The 16283-nt window shown below is 34.8% G+C and overlaps 1 protein-coding gene across 2 annotated transcripts in view; it reads left to right on the top strand.

Moving 5' to 3' along the window:
* Positions 1-16283, top strand: part of LOC150076474 (uncharacterized) — a 187589-nt gene that overhangs the window by 44901 nt on the left and 126405 nt on the right. The window contains exon 3 of one of the 2 annotated variants that reach the window (XM_090388102.1): positions 13190-13302. In XM_090388102.1, the coding sequence (XP_090244228.1) occupies positions 13190-13302 (113 nt within the window). Of the gene's footprint in view, positions 1-13186; positions 13303-16283 lie in introns of both variants that reach the window. The other variant, XM_090388101.1, reaches the window with a different exon arrangement.

Raw genomic sequence — 16283 nt, 5'->3', positions numbered from 1 at the left:
AATAGAATAAATTATTAATGAAAAAAGCCAATAGTTGTGCACAAGCAACTTTCGATATTCGTCTTCAGTTAACTTTGTGAGAAGAGGAACGCAAATGGTTTAAAAAGAAGAGTTGTTACTAGAGATGCAATTCAGGGCACGTGGGAACTTTGTGTGCCAAGTAAATGGGGAGAGGTTGATTGGAAGTTGTGTTTAGTACATTTAACAACGTGTGTCGACGAAACCATTCGATAACTAGTGCCTCATCCATTCCCACACTCATAATCCACTAATCGATTCGGTGATTACAATAATCAAATTAGGTTCAATTATAAAATTTTCCAAAATGAGGCACTAGTTATCGAATGGTTTCGTCGACATGTCATTAAACGTACTAAACACAAAACTCCCAATCAACCTCTTCCCCCATTTGGAACTTGGCACACATAAAGTTCCCACGTATCATGAATTGCATCTCGGGTAATAACTCTTCTTTTTATACCGTTCGCGTTCCTCTTCTCACAAAGCTAACTGAAGACGAATATCAAAAGTTGCTTGTGCACAACTATTGGCTTTTTCATTAATAATTTATTCTATCCAAGGTTATTTCCATCTTAACAATTTTAATTGACAACTGTGAAATAGAACGTACATTTCCTTTCCTTTCTTACGTGCAGTTTTTTAATAGTGTTCACTCAGTTTTTATATTTTTAATTTTTTTTAAAATTCACATTGAACCATGTCTTTAGTAATGATTTCATACAAGTAAGCTTCTCACTCTTTTAACTATGTGGTTTCTATAATTTCATCTCATCCAAGCGGATTGTCAAGAGGTGAGTGCTGGAAATTAAGTTGTGCTACTATATTATAATTAGTCATTACAATACAGTACATAAGGAATCCCTTAACTTACGATTAGCCAAATTTTGGAGTCGAGAAAATATGTTGCATTGGCCTCTTCTGTTGATGCCTCCAAAATTAACATTTGTGTTGTCAACTCCAAATGCAATACACTTTTCTTTGGGGATATTATTTTCCTTCAGAGAAGTAAGAATGTAGTTAGCGATAGTTTCTGATGTCTCATTGGGTAAAAAATTCATCTTAAGAAGTTTAACTTGCATACCATTTTTCTCGTTAAAATAATGCAATAACAGTGGAGATACCTTCTCTGATTTATGGTTGTTTGCATCAGCAGAAATTCCAAAGAATTCAGTACTATTGACATCTTTTAAAACTTTAAGTGAATAAGGAGTCAGTACATTCTTTATTAGTGCAATTGTTTTCATTCGTGCACTGGAAAATTTTTGTGCGATTTTTGAGTCATTAAAAAGTTGACCGAAAAGGCTTGAGGAGCAGTCAAAGAAAATTAAATGATGCACCATCATAAGTTCAGCGATGGCTTGTCATGTTCATTTGAATTTTCTTTGACAAAGAATTGTTCCAATTTGGATGATGATGCAGTTGCTAGAAATTTGATTGCATGTTTTTTAGAATTAGCATGATCTTTGATATCATGTCTCCCACTGTGACTTATATTGATGAAACATGAGCACATTCTGCATTCAGCCTCATTTTCGTGTCATCCATTTTTTTTTATAAAGCTCCATTCTTTCTGGAAGTCCTCTTTGAAAACACATTTACGTTTAGGTATTTTTTTATTATGCAGCTTAAACTAATTAAAAAACTGTTACAAAAAATTTCACTTTATCTTTATCTATAAACTGATCAAATCACATGCACTGGACACAACCCAGCGGTGAAAGGAGATGTACAAACTGTGACTGGTGACGCGATTGAAGACAATGGTACGAACTCTGCTGCTGTTTTTTGATTACGCGAAAATGCATTTGTACAAAAATGTTCATAATAAGAAACTGGGACATTTAAGCATCCCGAAAAAAACTTTTGGGACAGTTTCACATAAACCAGGAAAACAGGGACATATGGACACCCTATGAATGTTTGACCTTTAAAAAACTATTAAAGAAATTTATCTGCTGATCGATTGTTTGTTAAGACATTTTGAGCCAATTTAACCATAGCAAGCAGCTCCCTCTTAGAAATAAATTCAAATATGTCACAAGCTGTCTTTCTCTACTCCTTCTTTTATTGAATCAGGATCACAACTGCAAAACTTTTAATTTAAAAACTTTGTGACTTGACTTTGTCTTGAAGTCTTGGGACAAATCAATCAAATTATCAACATCAATTGAATACCTTAGAAATTGCAGAACAGATAATAAATTTAAATGCCTTCTAGATGATGCAAAAAAAAAAGTTGGCAATTGAATTGAAAATTTAACCTAAATTTGAGCTTGAGCAAACAAGAATTCAGCTAAAAAAAAAGTATTGGATAATGAATATTTCATAATGATAGAGAAAAATTATAGGATCACCCCCCCCCCTTTTTTTTTTCAATATTTTAGATAATGCAATCCAGTCATTGAAGGACAGGTTTGAGTCAATCGTAAATCATAATGATTAATTTCAATTTCTGTGTACAAGGGGTGATCATTTAATTCACAGACTACAATATTTTATGTTTACCATGCAAAATTTGGACTGCCGCTAGAGGCTCTCCCTCATCGCTATTGAGCAAACTCTGTGTGTGCATGCCAGTACTTGCCAAGCTAGTGTTGTGTGAAGAGTTTTTTTTTTTTTTTTTTTTTTTTTTAGCCACATGTCACTGACAATCGTTTTGAAGCAAGTATTATGTTGGACATACAGATTGAACAGCAATGTGTGATTTGTTATTGTGTCAGACAAGGCTTAAATGCATTGGAAACAGTTAGAGATGAATGAAGTGTAAGGTATTGAGTGACTTGGTAGGATGGCCATATTTAAATGGACAAGCAATTCGGTGAAGACAGTGAGGCTGTTGCAGATGACCCAAGACTAGGTCAGCCTTCCTCAACACCTGAGCAAATCGCAAAAGCCCAGGAAATTTTGGATGAAGACAGGCAGATTACACTTCATGAATTAATTATTAGAATGTCCACTTCATATGCTAGTGCTCACAATATTGTTAAATATCACCTGAAAATGTTAGTCTCTGCCTGCTGGATTCCACACAATTTGACTCCTGAACAAAAACAGCAAAGAGTAGACCTGTGCAAAGAAATGCTTGATCGTTTTGAAACACAGGGTCAAAACTTCTTAAATGAAATAGTGATTAGTGATCTGGATCATAGTGAAAAACTTGGATTTTTCATTATGATCCAAAGACAAAACAACAGTCGAGTGAGTGGAAGCATTCTGATTCACCAAGACCTAAGAAATTTTGTGCTTCTCGTTTGGCTGACGAACAAAAGGTTCTTTTGTTTTTTTTTGGCATTCTTGTTACATATTTTGTGCCTCATGGAACAACTATGAATAAGGAAGCATACTCTGAGTTCTCAGAGTCAAACTTCGGCGTGCCATTCATGGGAAACGTCAAGAACTTTCTGATGTGAATTGGTTTCTCTAAGTCAATGCTAGGCCTCATACGGCTAGTGTTGTGCAGCCAGTGAATACTGCCATATGTGCCAATATTTTGCCACAACCTCCCTTTTTCACTGGAGTTAGCCCTGTGTGATTTCTCCCTGTTTCCATGTCTGAAGAAAGCTCTGGAAAGCAAGCATTTCATGTCCAACAACAATGCTAGCAGAGCCACAGTGGAAGCACTTCAAGTCTTTTGAAAAATGGCTTGCAAGAAACATATAATGAGTGGGTATGATGGTGGCGAAAGTGTATGAAGTTCAAGGGAGAGTATTTCGAGAAGAAGAAATCCGCATAAAATTCAGATGATGACAATTTAGATGTCTTGCACCAGTCTGCGAATTAAATGATCACCCCTCGTAATTTGAATTATGCCGCTGAAATAAGTGATGAAGAGCTACATAACTGTTTTATAGTTTAGAAATTCTCCATACAGATGGTAATGAGAAAGACTTCTCCGACATCAATTTATATGAAGAATTAAAATATTTGTGAAAACGTTTCCACCAAAAATTGTGCAGTTCATGTGTTCAAACAATTTGATAGGCTTCATTGACATATCTTTTCATGGGAACTGAGAATTCCTGTAACATTGCCAGTATCAGTTCCCATTGTAGAATGGAGCTCTTCAGTGGTGAAGTTAATTAAAACTTACCTTCATTCCATAATGATACTAGATCAGTTGGATGAGTTATCCTTATCAGTTGAAAGTATTAGTGGCATTTTCAATTGATAAATTAATCTTATCAGTTTAAAATACTATTACCAAGGATTTGGACCTGAATGAAATGACCCAAAGATTTGCAACTATTAAGGGTGAAAAAAGTTAGTTTGAATCTGAAATTTTAAGAGTATGTAATAATTATTTGTGTATTAACCTTAAATTAATAAATTATTATTTTAAGATTTTATTAATATTAAATCAAAATTTATTTTAATTTGGAACTGAAAAACCTTTTCCAGTGTTTACGAATGGGATGGGAGGGCAGGTGCTAAAGCAAAGTTGGCCCAGGACACCACACCCCTTTGAGACAGCTTTGCTTAATATATATAATGCTTATAAGGAAAAGTCACAAAGTAAGTCAAAAAAAAGAGGCAAGCAGGAAGCTGACCTGAAGGTTGCATCTGTTTTCCACCATATCACCAAAAACAGTTGCCCCATTGCTTAATCAAATTTTGGAAACCAGCTGTGTAAAGAGATATAAATTGAAGTGTGAAATGTGATGTAACACTGACCTTGCCTCCAGGCATTTTGAAAATACACAAGATGAATACCAAAGATGGCGTAAAAAAAAATCACCAAAAGGAAGTAAGTTTGAATTTAGCAGTTTGTGCAGATCAGTACATTAATCAGTGGCAGCCATTTCTCTTCCTCCGAAAGTTATTACTACCTAGAAGGAATGGTAAAAAGGATAGATTGCAATTGTTTTAATCAGTGTATATCACTGAAGTGAAAAAGGCTTTTGAAGTATGTGTTGTACACATTGGCTGTCTTTGAGTAAATGTTTGACTATACTGGTAGAACTGTGGCAACCTCTGACAAGTCTATTTAAAGAAGAAATTAGAAGTGCTGAGAAAAAACTATATAACAGTTTTCCAAAGTTATAAAATTAAGAAATGCAACAAGAAATCACTAGATAGTACCATTGGCTCACATGCAAATTCACATTCATAGTCCAATTTAAGTTTTAAAAAAATGAGAGTTAATGAATTCCTCAAGAAAAAGAACTTCCAAATCGCAAACTTCTTTTGCAGGCAATCTAAAACAATCCATGAAAGATGACATCTCTAGGCAAGTTATCCTTACTCATTCATTTCTGCACAGGTTGATTCTTTTTAGCTTGAATAAAGTATTTGCTTGTCTGCTTTAAATGTTATGACATTTGAAAATCTGAACATAGTTCTTCAAGCAAAACATGTCCAACATTCATTTACTGAGATCATTATTCCTTAGTATACAATGTGAACCAATAATATGATGTGTAAATTTGTTAACTGATTTAACAGTTAATGGTTTTAACCATTAATTGTTAAATATTTCACTTCCATTTTGTAAGTTAATTGCCATAACAGACTAAATCAGAAAGATAGCTATGACTCATAGGGAAGTCTACTGCCAAGGTTGTGGAGAGCTGAAAACAAGAGTAGAATATTCTGTTTGTTTGTTTGTTCACTATGTGGAAGTACTTTATTGCTGAATGTGGCTACAAGTTTCAGCTGAAAATTGATTCTTATAAATGATGAGGTAGTACGAATTTCATTTGTTGGTAGTTTGTTTTGAAATTTTTTGTGGATAGGTTTTTAGTACTCTTAAGTATCATTGAAAATAAAGAAATAGATGACCACGAAACTCCTGATTACTCAGGAGTGTAATTTAATTAACCTGTAGGTTTTTTAAAAAAAATAGCTAATATATGGGAAAGTTCCTGTATATCAGCATGTATATTAATTATTTACCTATAATTAATATAAATTAGATAAAATATATATAAGAAGGCAACATACCTTCAGGCCTTTTAGAAACAAAGAAAAATCAGCTCTCTGGGAGAATATCCTTTTGGTTGATTGGTTGTTAGAAGAAAGTGCACTATCTGAGAGAAACGTGACTAGCGTAGATTCTTAAAGATAGATTGTTTCTGTTCAAGATAAGACAAAAAGTTTACAATTTATAGTAGATTATAAAGAAATTACTCTTAGAGTATGAAAAACCTTTGAGTTATCTGAATAGATATGCTTTATTTTCATTTGTTAATGTAAATTCTTTTGTTATTTCATTTATAATTTCTCAGATATTTTCACCCTTAGGTTGACACTGATTTATTGTGTCATCACCTTTTTTTAGTTATGTTTTAAAAAATTGTAGTTTGTGTATGGTTTATAAGGTTTCTTCTTCTTCAAAACTGTCATCTTGGAGTGCTCTTTTCTCATTCTTAATAGAAAACTTGTGCTGCAATCAGTTTCAGGAACCAAAAGCATCTGGAGCCAGCATATACCATATGAGGTGAGACATGAAATAATTTGCAACAGGCTTTCAATATCTTTGCCAAAAAAGGAAACAACCTTATTTTCCCCTCTGGATAGGAGAAATTTTATTGGCTTTTTTTTTTTCTCCACATCATAGCTAAGTGTGATGGCCTCAGGCAGTAGTCACGTTTCTGTCAGAAACTAGTGTTTCATAACACAAAGCCAACCAGGCTAGCCAGGTGGGTAAAGTGCCTGCCTGGCAACCCAAAGGTCGCGGGTTTGATTCCCATCTCGGGCTTGGATCATAGTAAAATGCAAAAATCTTGGGAGGTGCATTATGGCCACAGAAGCTGATGCGCCAACAACTAACAAAAAAAAAAAAAAAAAAAAAAAAATCATAACATAAAGTATGCAGATTGACTATAGAATATGTGCAATCTATGAACATAGTATACTGATGCTTGTGGTCTTCACTGCCCTGGCAATCATTCTAAACCCATGCCACATATAGCAGCAAATATTTGTCACTTCGGTATAATGGCCCAGTTTAGGTCTAATACATGGGCACAGATCTCCTTAATTTGCTGTTTAGATCAATGTTCTGTTAAGAACATAACCTAAAATGTAGTCTTTTGCTGTTATCAATCTACATGGCTTATATCAATGGCTGTTATCAATCTACATGGCTTATATCAATGGCTGTTATCAATCTACATGGCTTATACACAGTGGTGGGATTCAAATAATTTAACAACCAGTTCGCTGCCCTAATGACCGTTCTAAGTATAAAAAAACTATATACCAAAAGGTAGTTTATTATTTCATGCAGTTAATACTTAAATAAGAACAATAAAAGACGTCCACAAAACTAGATTATGTTATAAGAAAGAGTTTTAAAATATTAATGAAAAAATATTAAATAATACCTGACAAAAACAATAAAACTGTTATTTAACATATTTCCATATTGCTTCTTGATTGGCGTCCTTACTTACAATTTTCTTCGCTTTTATCCGAGCATCATTGGCTGAATGATTTATCCTTAACCATCTTTTCACTGGAGGAGTAGGATCCCATTCCTTTAGAGGTAGGCCGATTAGACTAATAGTCATTGTGTTTGATATATTAGAGACAGTTAGGCGACTTCTCTTCTCTGAACATTATGTTCATCTTTGAAAAATCCCTTTCCGCTTCTGCTGAACTTACAGCAATTGTTCTGACAATATTTTTAACTCTTTGAACACTTTCAGGAATTGCATAATTCTGGGAATTTTTTAAAAGATTTTCCACGAAATCTCGATAATCATTAATATCAATTTGGTAATTAAAAATGTCATTAAATACGAGCAATTGTTCTTCAGCTGCTTTCCATGGAACTAGTACTTCTTCAATATTCCAGTAACCTGGCTCCAAAAAATTGAGACATTGTAATTTATTCCTATCTTGAAATTGGCTACAACTTGCTTTTAAATGTTCACAATCCATTAGTCTTTTTTTCAAATTCGTTACGATGTTTTCTGAAATCTTTCTCGAGGAAGCCCGACAAATCGATGGTTTTCTACAAATTTTATATTTTTGAAGGTTTCTGAAGTAATTAATTCATCAACTTTTTTTTCGTATATACCCTTTTCCTTTCCAAGCATTTGAAAGAAGAGAAATTTAGTTTAAAATATCAATCATCAATGCCAAATCAGTTATAAAATATATATTTTCAAGACGGGCAGCCATACTTAAGTACTTTTTATTTGAATAAAAATAGTGATGTAGCGCTGGATAAGCGCGCCACACAGCTAGGGTTGACCTTAACTACAAGCAGCCCATCTTGGTCCCAAAACTCTTTCAATCTTTATAATTTCAATTCCAAGTTGTTTGGATATTTTGGAAAGTTCAATTTGCTTTTTATTGGATTGATGAAAAATAGTACATATCTTATCAATAAATATTTTAAAATGATTTACTTGCTTTATTTCCTTTATTGAATCATCTAAAACAAGATGGAGGCGATGAACAGTGCCATATTATTATGTTTGGAAACTCTTTTGCAATCCTAGTGCCTCACTCCAGATTTTCTCCCAAGCATAACGCTGGCACCATCGGAGCAAAATCCTATTAAATTTTTTTCTAGGTAATTCTTAGTAAGCCCAACATTATTTAAACTTTCCATAACTGAAGAACATATTGTCTCTGCATCTTGTTTTTCAAATTCAACTAGTTCAACGAAAATTGTTGGTGATGTAACTGAATCCTCAACTTTTAAGGAAAGTATAATAACTGGTTTGCAGGATATCGTTGAAGCTTCGTCAATAATCAAACATATTTTCAGATTATTTTCAATAATTTTATTAAATATTTATTTTTTAATTTCCTTTGCAATGAAATCAACTACTTTCACAGCAGTTTTACGAGAATCTAATCCTATTCCCATATCTAATCCATTTTTAATTTGTACTTCTATGTCTGAAAACGGTTTACATCTTTTTGCGAGGCTGTAAACTGTATTAAAATTGTTATATTGTTGCACTGTCCAGCATTCAGGAATATTATTTTCAATTTTGGAGTTGTTATCGTTTTTTATTTTAATAATTGACGCGCTGCTTTCTTCAAGTTGGAGTGGTTGTGCTTGTGGCTGTTTTGTACCATCTAAGGCCAATTCTGATACAACAAAATCTGATTTTGGTTTCTTATTGAAAAAATCTGTCAAACTCTGTTGCCTTTTCATCCTTTTAATGGCTACTGCAAAAAATTTTAAAATGTTTTATTTTAATATATTATAAAGCAGGAGCGGATATGTGCCTATATATTTGAATATTTTTACTGGTTCTGTCCACGTGTGGTCATATCATAAACTTTTATAAACAAAGCACTGTGCTTATACCATTGATAAACATCAGTCAGAACATTCATTTTATCGATACAAATTTCTTGCTGAATTAATAACAACCGTTTTTAACAACCGGTTCGCTGAACTCAACAAAAAATTAGGTATCGGTTCTGCCGAACCGGTGCGAACCGGCTGAATCCCACCACTGCTTATACAGTAAGGGAAAAATACATAAATTTTTTGTTTATTGTCCTCAGGTCGGTTCCCAAAGTTTTATCTTCATTGGGCATGCAACATATTGTGGGAAGGGCAGGTAATCATAAGAATACAAAATTGAATATCTTTAATAATACATACATATTGAACTTGAACAAACAATTTTAAACCAAAGGTTTATGTGAAAGACAATACAGGTGACCCCCACATAACACTGATAATTCGTTCCAGAAAAACAGAGCACTAAGTGAATCCGTGCTAAGCGAGCGCCGCATTCCCATAAGGTAACATATATATTTGTGAGTTGCGGTTGGTGCCATAGGATATTTCCTAATCAATAATAAACGGTAGTGAAAATATGCACAAAATGTCGGTCAAAATATTTAATATTCAAATATTTGTACATATAAAATATTCTGCATTACATATGTATATAATTATGTGGTAACTACTTACATATCAAAATTAAACTTAAAATTCCAATTAAAATCATGAATTTAATTATCTAAATTGATTTAATTTAATTGATAAATTTAATCATGAAAAATGTGCCGATTTTGGGTTGAACTTTGGCCCTCTTCCAAATAAACTAAAAGGGGTATTAATTTTAAATCCCCTGCACTGTTACCACCCAACAATAAAGTCAACCGATCCTTCGCCGCTTTGAAACCTGGCATGTTTTTTTCTTCTTTCAATATGAAACTTCTTTTAGGCATTCATTTCCACAAAAGTCCTGCTTCATCTATGTTAAAAACTTGAGAAGTGTAACACATAATACCCCTCTTCAATAATTTTAACAAGTTCTTTTATGAAAGTTTCGGCTCCTTGATCTGCACTTGCGGCTTGTCCCTGGATTTTAAATCTATTCAACCAGCTCTTACTAGTTTTAAATGGTTCCACATTTTTTTTTTTTTTTTTTTTATTAGGTGAGTTTTCTTCAGATCATTATATTGCCTAATCTCTCTCTCTCTTTTTTTTTTTTTTTTTTTTTTTTATAATATTTAACTTACTGAATTCTGCATTGAATATTATCTTCAATAAAATTAGTTGTCTTTCCATTTCAATCCTAATAACTGACCTAGCCCTAGTTGCTTGCAGTGGAACAGCTATCTTTCCCACTACTAAAATTAACTCTTTATTTATTTTTTTTTATAATTGTTCTTAGAGTTAAACTTGCAAGTCCTAAATTATGGCATACATCTGCTTGTCTTTGACCGGAATCGATTTGCTTCAAAATGTCTAATTTAATTTTCAAATTCAATCTTTTCTTACATTTATAGTCTTCGTACTGCGCCCAGACATTGCTTTTTCATTCTTATCGGCCATTATTAACTCTTTGAAAATGTAACTGCGTTGGTTGCATTAATTATGATACAATGTTCAAGTAAACTGTCCGTTACACACGATGTCTAATACTGTATTGAGTGATGACTAGACTTCGGATAAATGTATATAATGCAAATATTACAAGCAATATACTTGATCATTTTTTAAAATGTTGATCTCGGAACTACGTAACAAGTCACTGTACTACAATTAAATTAGCATGTGAGAAAATTTCACTGAGCGTGGGAAAATTTCTGAAGTTAGCATGGGATAAACGTTTTAATGCTGTTTTGCTATTCATTTTCAAGCTATCGACTCCATCAAATGAAACGATTTCGTTAAATATGCCAAAAATGCAATCTGTAAAAGAGCGTTATAGTGATCTGTGACAGCATTATAGTCAGATACGGGTTATAATATATGAACAGCGTTATAGCAAATCAGCGTAAAGTGAACCGTGTTATAATGGGGGCCTGCTGTATTGCAGTCAGTGCTGTGAGTCTTGTGTATTCACAGAAAATTTCAGATTTTTAACTCTATTCTTATCCTTTAGAGGGGGCATTGAAGTATGGAAGGTGAATGAAAATGATGACTGTTGAGCAAATCAAGCACTGTGCAGTCACTGAGTACCTTCATTTAAAGGGAATGTTAGTGAAAAAAAAATTAATAAAGGCATGCAGCAAACTGTAGAGGAATCTCGTCCTTCATACGCCACGGTCAAGAACTGGGATGTAGAACTTAAGCATGGACGAGATAGTGTTGAAGATGCACCCTGCAGTGGGAGATCTGTTACCATGTTAACACCTGCAAATATGGGTGCCATTCATGACCTGATCATGAAAGAACACAAAATAACATTGAAACACATTGAGACAATTTCGACATCTCCATGAGTCTCTCATGACATCATGGTGGATCTCTTAAAGCACTGAATGGAGGTCAAAAGTGGGAAAGAATAGGGTGTTGTCGTGAGATTGTGCAACAGTTTGAAGCTAATGAAGCTCACTTTTGGGTACACCACTTCGACCATGAAACAAAAGAACAGCCGAAACAGTCGAAGCATCCCTCTTCTCTGCTCTTAAAAAAAAGTTTTGAGTTCAGAAATCAGCTGGGAAAATCATGGCATTTGTCTTCTGAGATGCAGAAGCAGCGATCATGGTTGATTTCCTGAAATGAGGTACCACTGTAGATTCCAAGTATTTTTCTAACCTACTTGAGACATTTCCACGAGGAATTGAAGCTCAAGAGGTGTTCGAAATTGGCCAAAGGAGTCATCTTGCATCAAGACAATGCACTGGTGCACACAGCATGCATGACTCAGGCAACATTATTTGGTTTGAGCTTATACAGCAGTAGTAGTAGTAGTAGTAGTAGTGGCACTTGATGCAAGAAAACAAGTGTAGGAGCTTATGCAGCATCAGCCAAAAAAAAAAAAAAAAAAAAATCACACCATACCCTCCAATTGCCTATCCAGTTCCTCCTTAAATTTATTTAACCTATCAACTTCCACAACGACAGATGGAAGTTTGTTCCAGCAATTAACCACCCGCTGGCTAAAGGCAAATTTCCGCACATCTATTCTACATCTATCCTTTCTTAATTTGAACTTATGTCCCCGTAGGTTCGTATTCTGAACAAGTGGGAGGATCCCATCAGAATTCAGCGTGCTCAACCCATTCAAGGCCTTATAGACCTCAATTAGATCACCGTGCAGGTGCCTAGTCTCCAGCCACTGCAATTTGCAGAACTTAAGCCTCTCTTGGTAAGAGGATCCCTTCATTCCCCTCACCAATCGTGTTGCTCTTCTCTGTACACGCTCAAGCAAATCTACATCCTTCCTAAAATGAGGCCTCCAGACCTGTACGCAGTACTCAAGGCGTGGCCTGACCATTGCCTTATACAGAGGGACAATCACCTCCTTTTCCCTACTCACTGGCTTTGGCTCCATCAGACTATTTTCTATATCCAAATCTCAAAGAAAGGACTTGAAAGACAGAAATTCGACTGTGGCAGTGCTGTGATGAATGCAGTTAACAACTTGTTTGAGTCAAGATCTGAATTTTACTTGAGCGGGTTACAAAAGCTAGTGGATTGTGTTAGAAAGTGTGTTGACTTAAGGGGTGGGGGGGAAACTATTTTGAAAAATAAATTGGTTTTCACAACTTTCTGACATTCCTTCTATGAGAGGTTAGAAACTTTTAAACTGCCACTTGTACATTCCCTGTGTTGCCATATTAAAAGTGCATGGTATCTCAGCATGTTCCTGAGAAAAAATGCCGTGATGGGCTCCTGTAAAATATATTGGTGTGCATTGCTTTGAGAATCTCTTACTAGTTACCACTTAAGATAAATAATATAGCCAATTTGTAATAGAAGTTCACGCTAATTGTGTATTGTTTTCAGAAGTGGAGTCCGATTAAAGTCTTTAGGAGGTGGACATACTGATCTAAATATGGTGATATCTGAGCTTAAAGATATGCGACAGGCAGCTAAAGCCTTCATGACAGCACAGAATTCAGGTTAGACACTCATCTTTGTTTACAGCAATCTTATTGAATTTATTTATAATGTGTAGTAATTCTTAAATTGATAATGTAAAACTTCAGTATGCTGAATACAGTAAAATCTGACACTTTACTGTCCAGCATTATTTGAAATCTGAGCACAATTAAAAAAATATATATCAATGTTTTACAATAAACTCTGATGTATCGGTAAAGATTGCCTTTCTGTACTTGATACAAACATTTTCTATTATTATGGCTATTAATTTTAATCTTAATTCTATTTTTAAGGCTTTAAATTTTGGTTATATTAGTACAAGCTTCTTTACACAACAAATTACCAGGAACCCTGCTAAGGGACGAGGATTTACACCCCCGGTAATTTTCCGAAGTAGTTTGCTGTCTTTGCTTTTATCTTTATGCTATCTAACTCTTATATCTTATGCCTCAAAATCAAACAGATTTTGAGGCATAAGTAATTGAGTAATTTGAGGGAGATTGAGGTGCTATTTCTATACTTGTGCCTTTTCCTTTTGCCTAGTTTTTGAGCCTATGCCTTTAAATATGCTTTTCACCTGTGCATTTTGCTAAAGAAACACACTTGTAGTAGTAGTAGTAGTGGCACATGATGCAAGAAAGCAAGTGTAGGAGCTTATGCAACATCAGCCAAAAAAAAAAAAAAAAATCATCACACCATTCCCTCCAAATGCCTGTCCAGTTCCTCCTTAAATTTATTTAACCTATCAACTTCCACAACGACAGATGGAAGTTTGTTCCAGCAATTAACCACCCGCTGGCTAAAGGCAAATTTCCGCACATCTATTCTACATCTGTCCTTTCTTAATTTGAACTTATGTCCCCGTAGGTTCGTAATCTGAACAAGTGGAAGGATCCCATCAGAATTCAGCGTGCTCAACCCATTCAAGGCCTTATAGACCTCAATCAGATCACCGCGCAGGTGCCTAGTCTCCAGCCACTGCAATTTGCAGAACTTAAGCCTCTCTTGGTAAGAGAATCCCTTCATTCCCCTCACCAATCGTGTTGCTCTTCTCTGTACACACTCAAGCAAATCTACATCCTTCCTAAAATGAGGCCTCCAGACTTGTACGCAATACTCAAGGCGTGGCCTGACCATTGCCTTATACAGAGGGACAATCACCTCCTTGTGTAAATATTCTAATAAGGTTTAAGTTTTTAGCTATGTGTAGGGCTAGCAGTTATATTTTGCCAGTCTGCCATTGTTAGTTTTATTTATTTTTTAATATAGCACATTTCATATTTTGTTCTATTAGCTAATTTAACTAATTTGTCTAATTTTAATTTAAAGTAAATTTAAACTTACAGCTATTATGTATACTATATTTAGTATATAATAATATGGTGAGGCTGGCATATATTGAGAGGCACTACCCCCCCCCCCCCCACCTTGACGTGCCTTTCGATGTGCCTCATTAAGTAATGACATTTTGGTACTTTTCTTTTGGTATTTTGTAAATATTGTATTATTGGATTTGGTAAGACTTCGCTATAATAGAGACTGTTAGTGTCCTTTGTAGGTTATGGTTATTCACCTCTATCTTAAGCTATAATGTTTGAAATAAAAAATAATTAATATATATATATATATATATATATATATGATCAAATTAATCCAAAAATTAAATAGAGAAATAAAAATTACTGAAAAATAAATAAGAAAAATAATAGAAAAGATATATATATATATATATATAAATGGGTATTCAGTGTAACTCTTTAAAGGAAATGTTTAAAGAGTTACATAGAAAAGAGGTATACAATTGATAAAATGGTTTTCAGTCAATCCAAGATTAATAAATTAGGTATGACAGATGCACCTAAAAGCGCAAAGCAGCATTAAAAGATGCAAGAGTATATATAAGATATATTAAATTAAATAAAGAATGCATAAGTGGATGTGAAAGTTACACAAGGTGCCAGTAACTGTAAGTGTGAGGAAAGTAGAAAAAGAAGAGTAGTAGATTAGTGAAAGGTGCAAGAATGATACTATGTAAGGACCCGTCCTTACATTAATTAATAAAAATTGTTAAATATTATGAGAATTTAACTGTAGTACGAATAGTGGTTTTCTGGTACAAACAACATGGATTAAGAAACACTGGAATTCAAAAATACCTTCCAGTCACTGTCTGTTTAGTAGTAGCTTGTTTGTATAGAAGTTCTTTGACGAGTGAGTGAAAGTAATATACCATGACAAATCCCCCATTAAGACAGAGGCAGATGCACCATAAAAAGGGCCAAGAGTGCTTAAGCTGGCCCTCTTAAAGACTTCACGGTGAAACGCTATTAGAGGTAGGCGACGTCACCAGGTGTGCGCGCGTGAGGTCACGGGAGGAGCTGTGACGCTTCTCAGTTGACCTGAACTTCCGCTTCTCTTTCTGGATTGTTCTGGTATGTTCGAGGTCCACGGAAGTTGGGGCACAAAGAATAAAGAAGACCCGCCCACGGAAGAGGAGAGGAGACAAATGAGAACACAGGAAAAAGGATGTGCAGATCTCCTATTGGCCAGGAAGAAAATAGAGGGAATTTTGAGAGGGAAATTCTGAAAAGGTTTTCGTGGCATTTCTGGAAAAGTTTTCGTGAGATTCGGAAGAAGTTTTCGGAGGAGACTGAAGAAGTTCACGGAACGGTCTGGAGAATGAATTGAAGGAGTTGGAGAACGATACTAAGCAGAGCAGTAGTCTAATTTGGGTGATAGCTGCAGCCCTGAGGTAGATGGAAGCAGTGATAGAAATTCTGCATATTCCGACAGCCCGTAGGAATGTTCACCTGTAAACATGGAAGCCGTAGTGAGGAAGAAGGAAGAATCACACCCTGAGAATTATATAGGCAAAGTCAGTCGAATGAGTGGTCGAACCATTGACCTACTCGAAAACCCCTCTATCCACGGAAGAAGAAATGCTGACCGGTAAAGAGTATGCGACACTGATTGATTCCAGCCGTGCAGTACCCGGTAG

This window comes from Mastigoproctus giganteus, chromosome 13 (genome assembly GCF_048544385.1).
Source record: "Mastigoproctus giganteus isolate SK-2022 chromosome 13, ASM4854438v1, whole genome shotgun sequence".
In the NCBI taxonomy this organism is placed as follows: domain Eukaryota; kingdom Metazoa; phylum Arthropoda; class Arachnida; order Uropygi; family Thelyphonidae; genus Mastigoproctus; species Mastigoproctus giganteus.
Note: the sequence above shows the minus strand (reverse complement) of the source record. Positions and strands in the feature narration are given on the sequence as shown.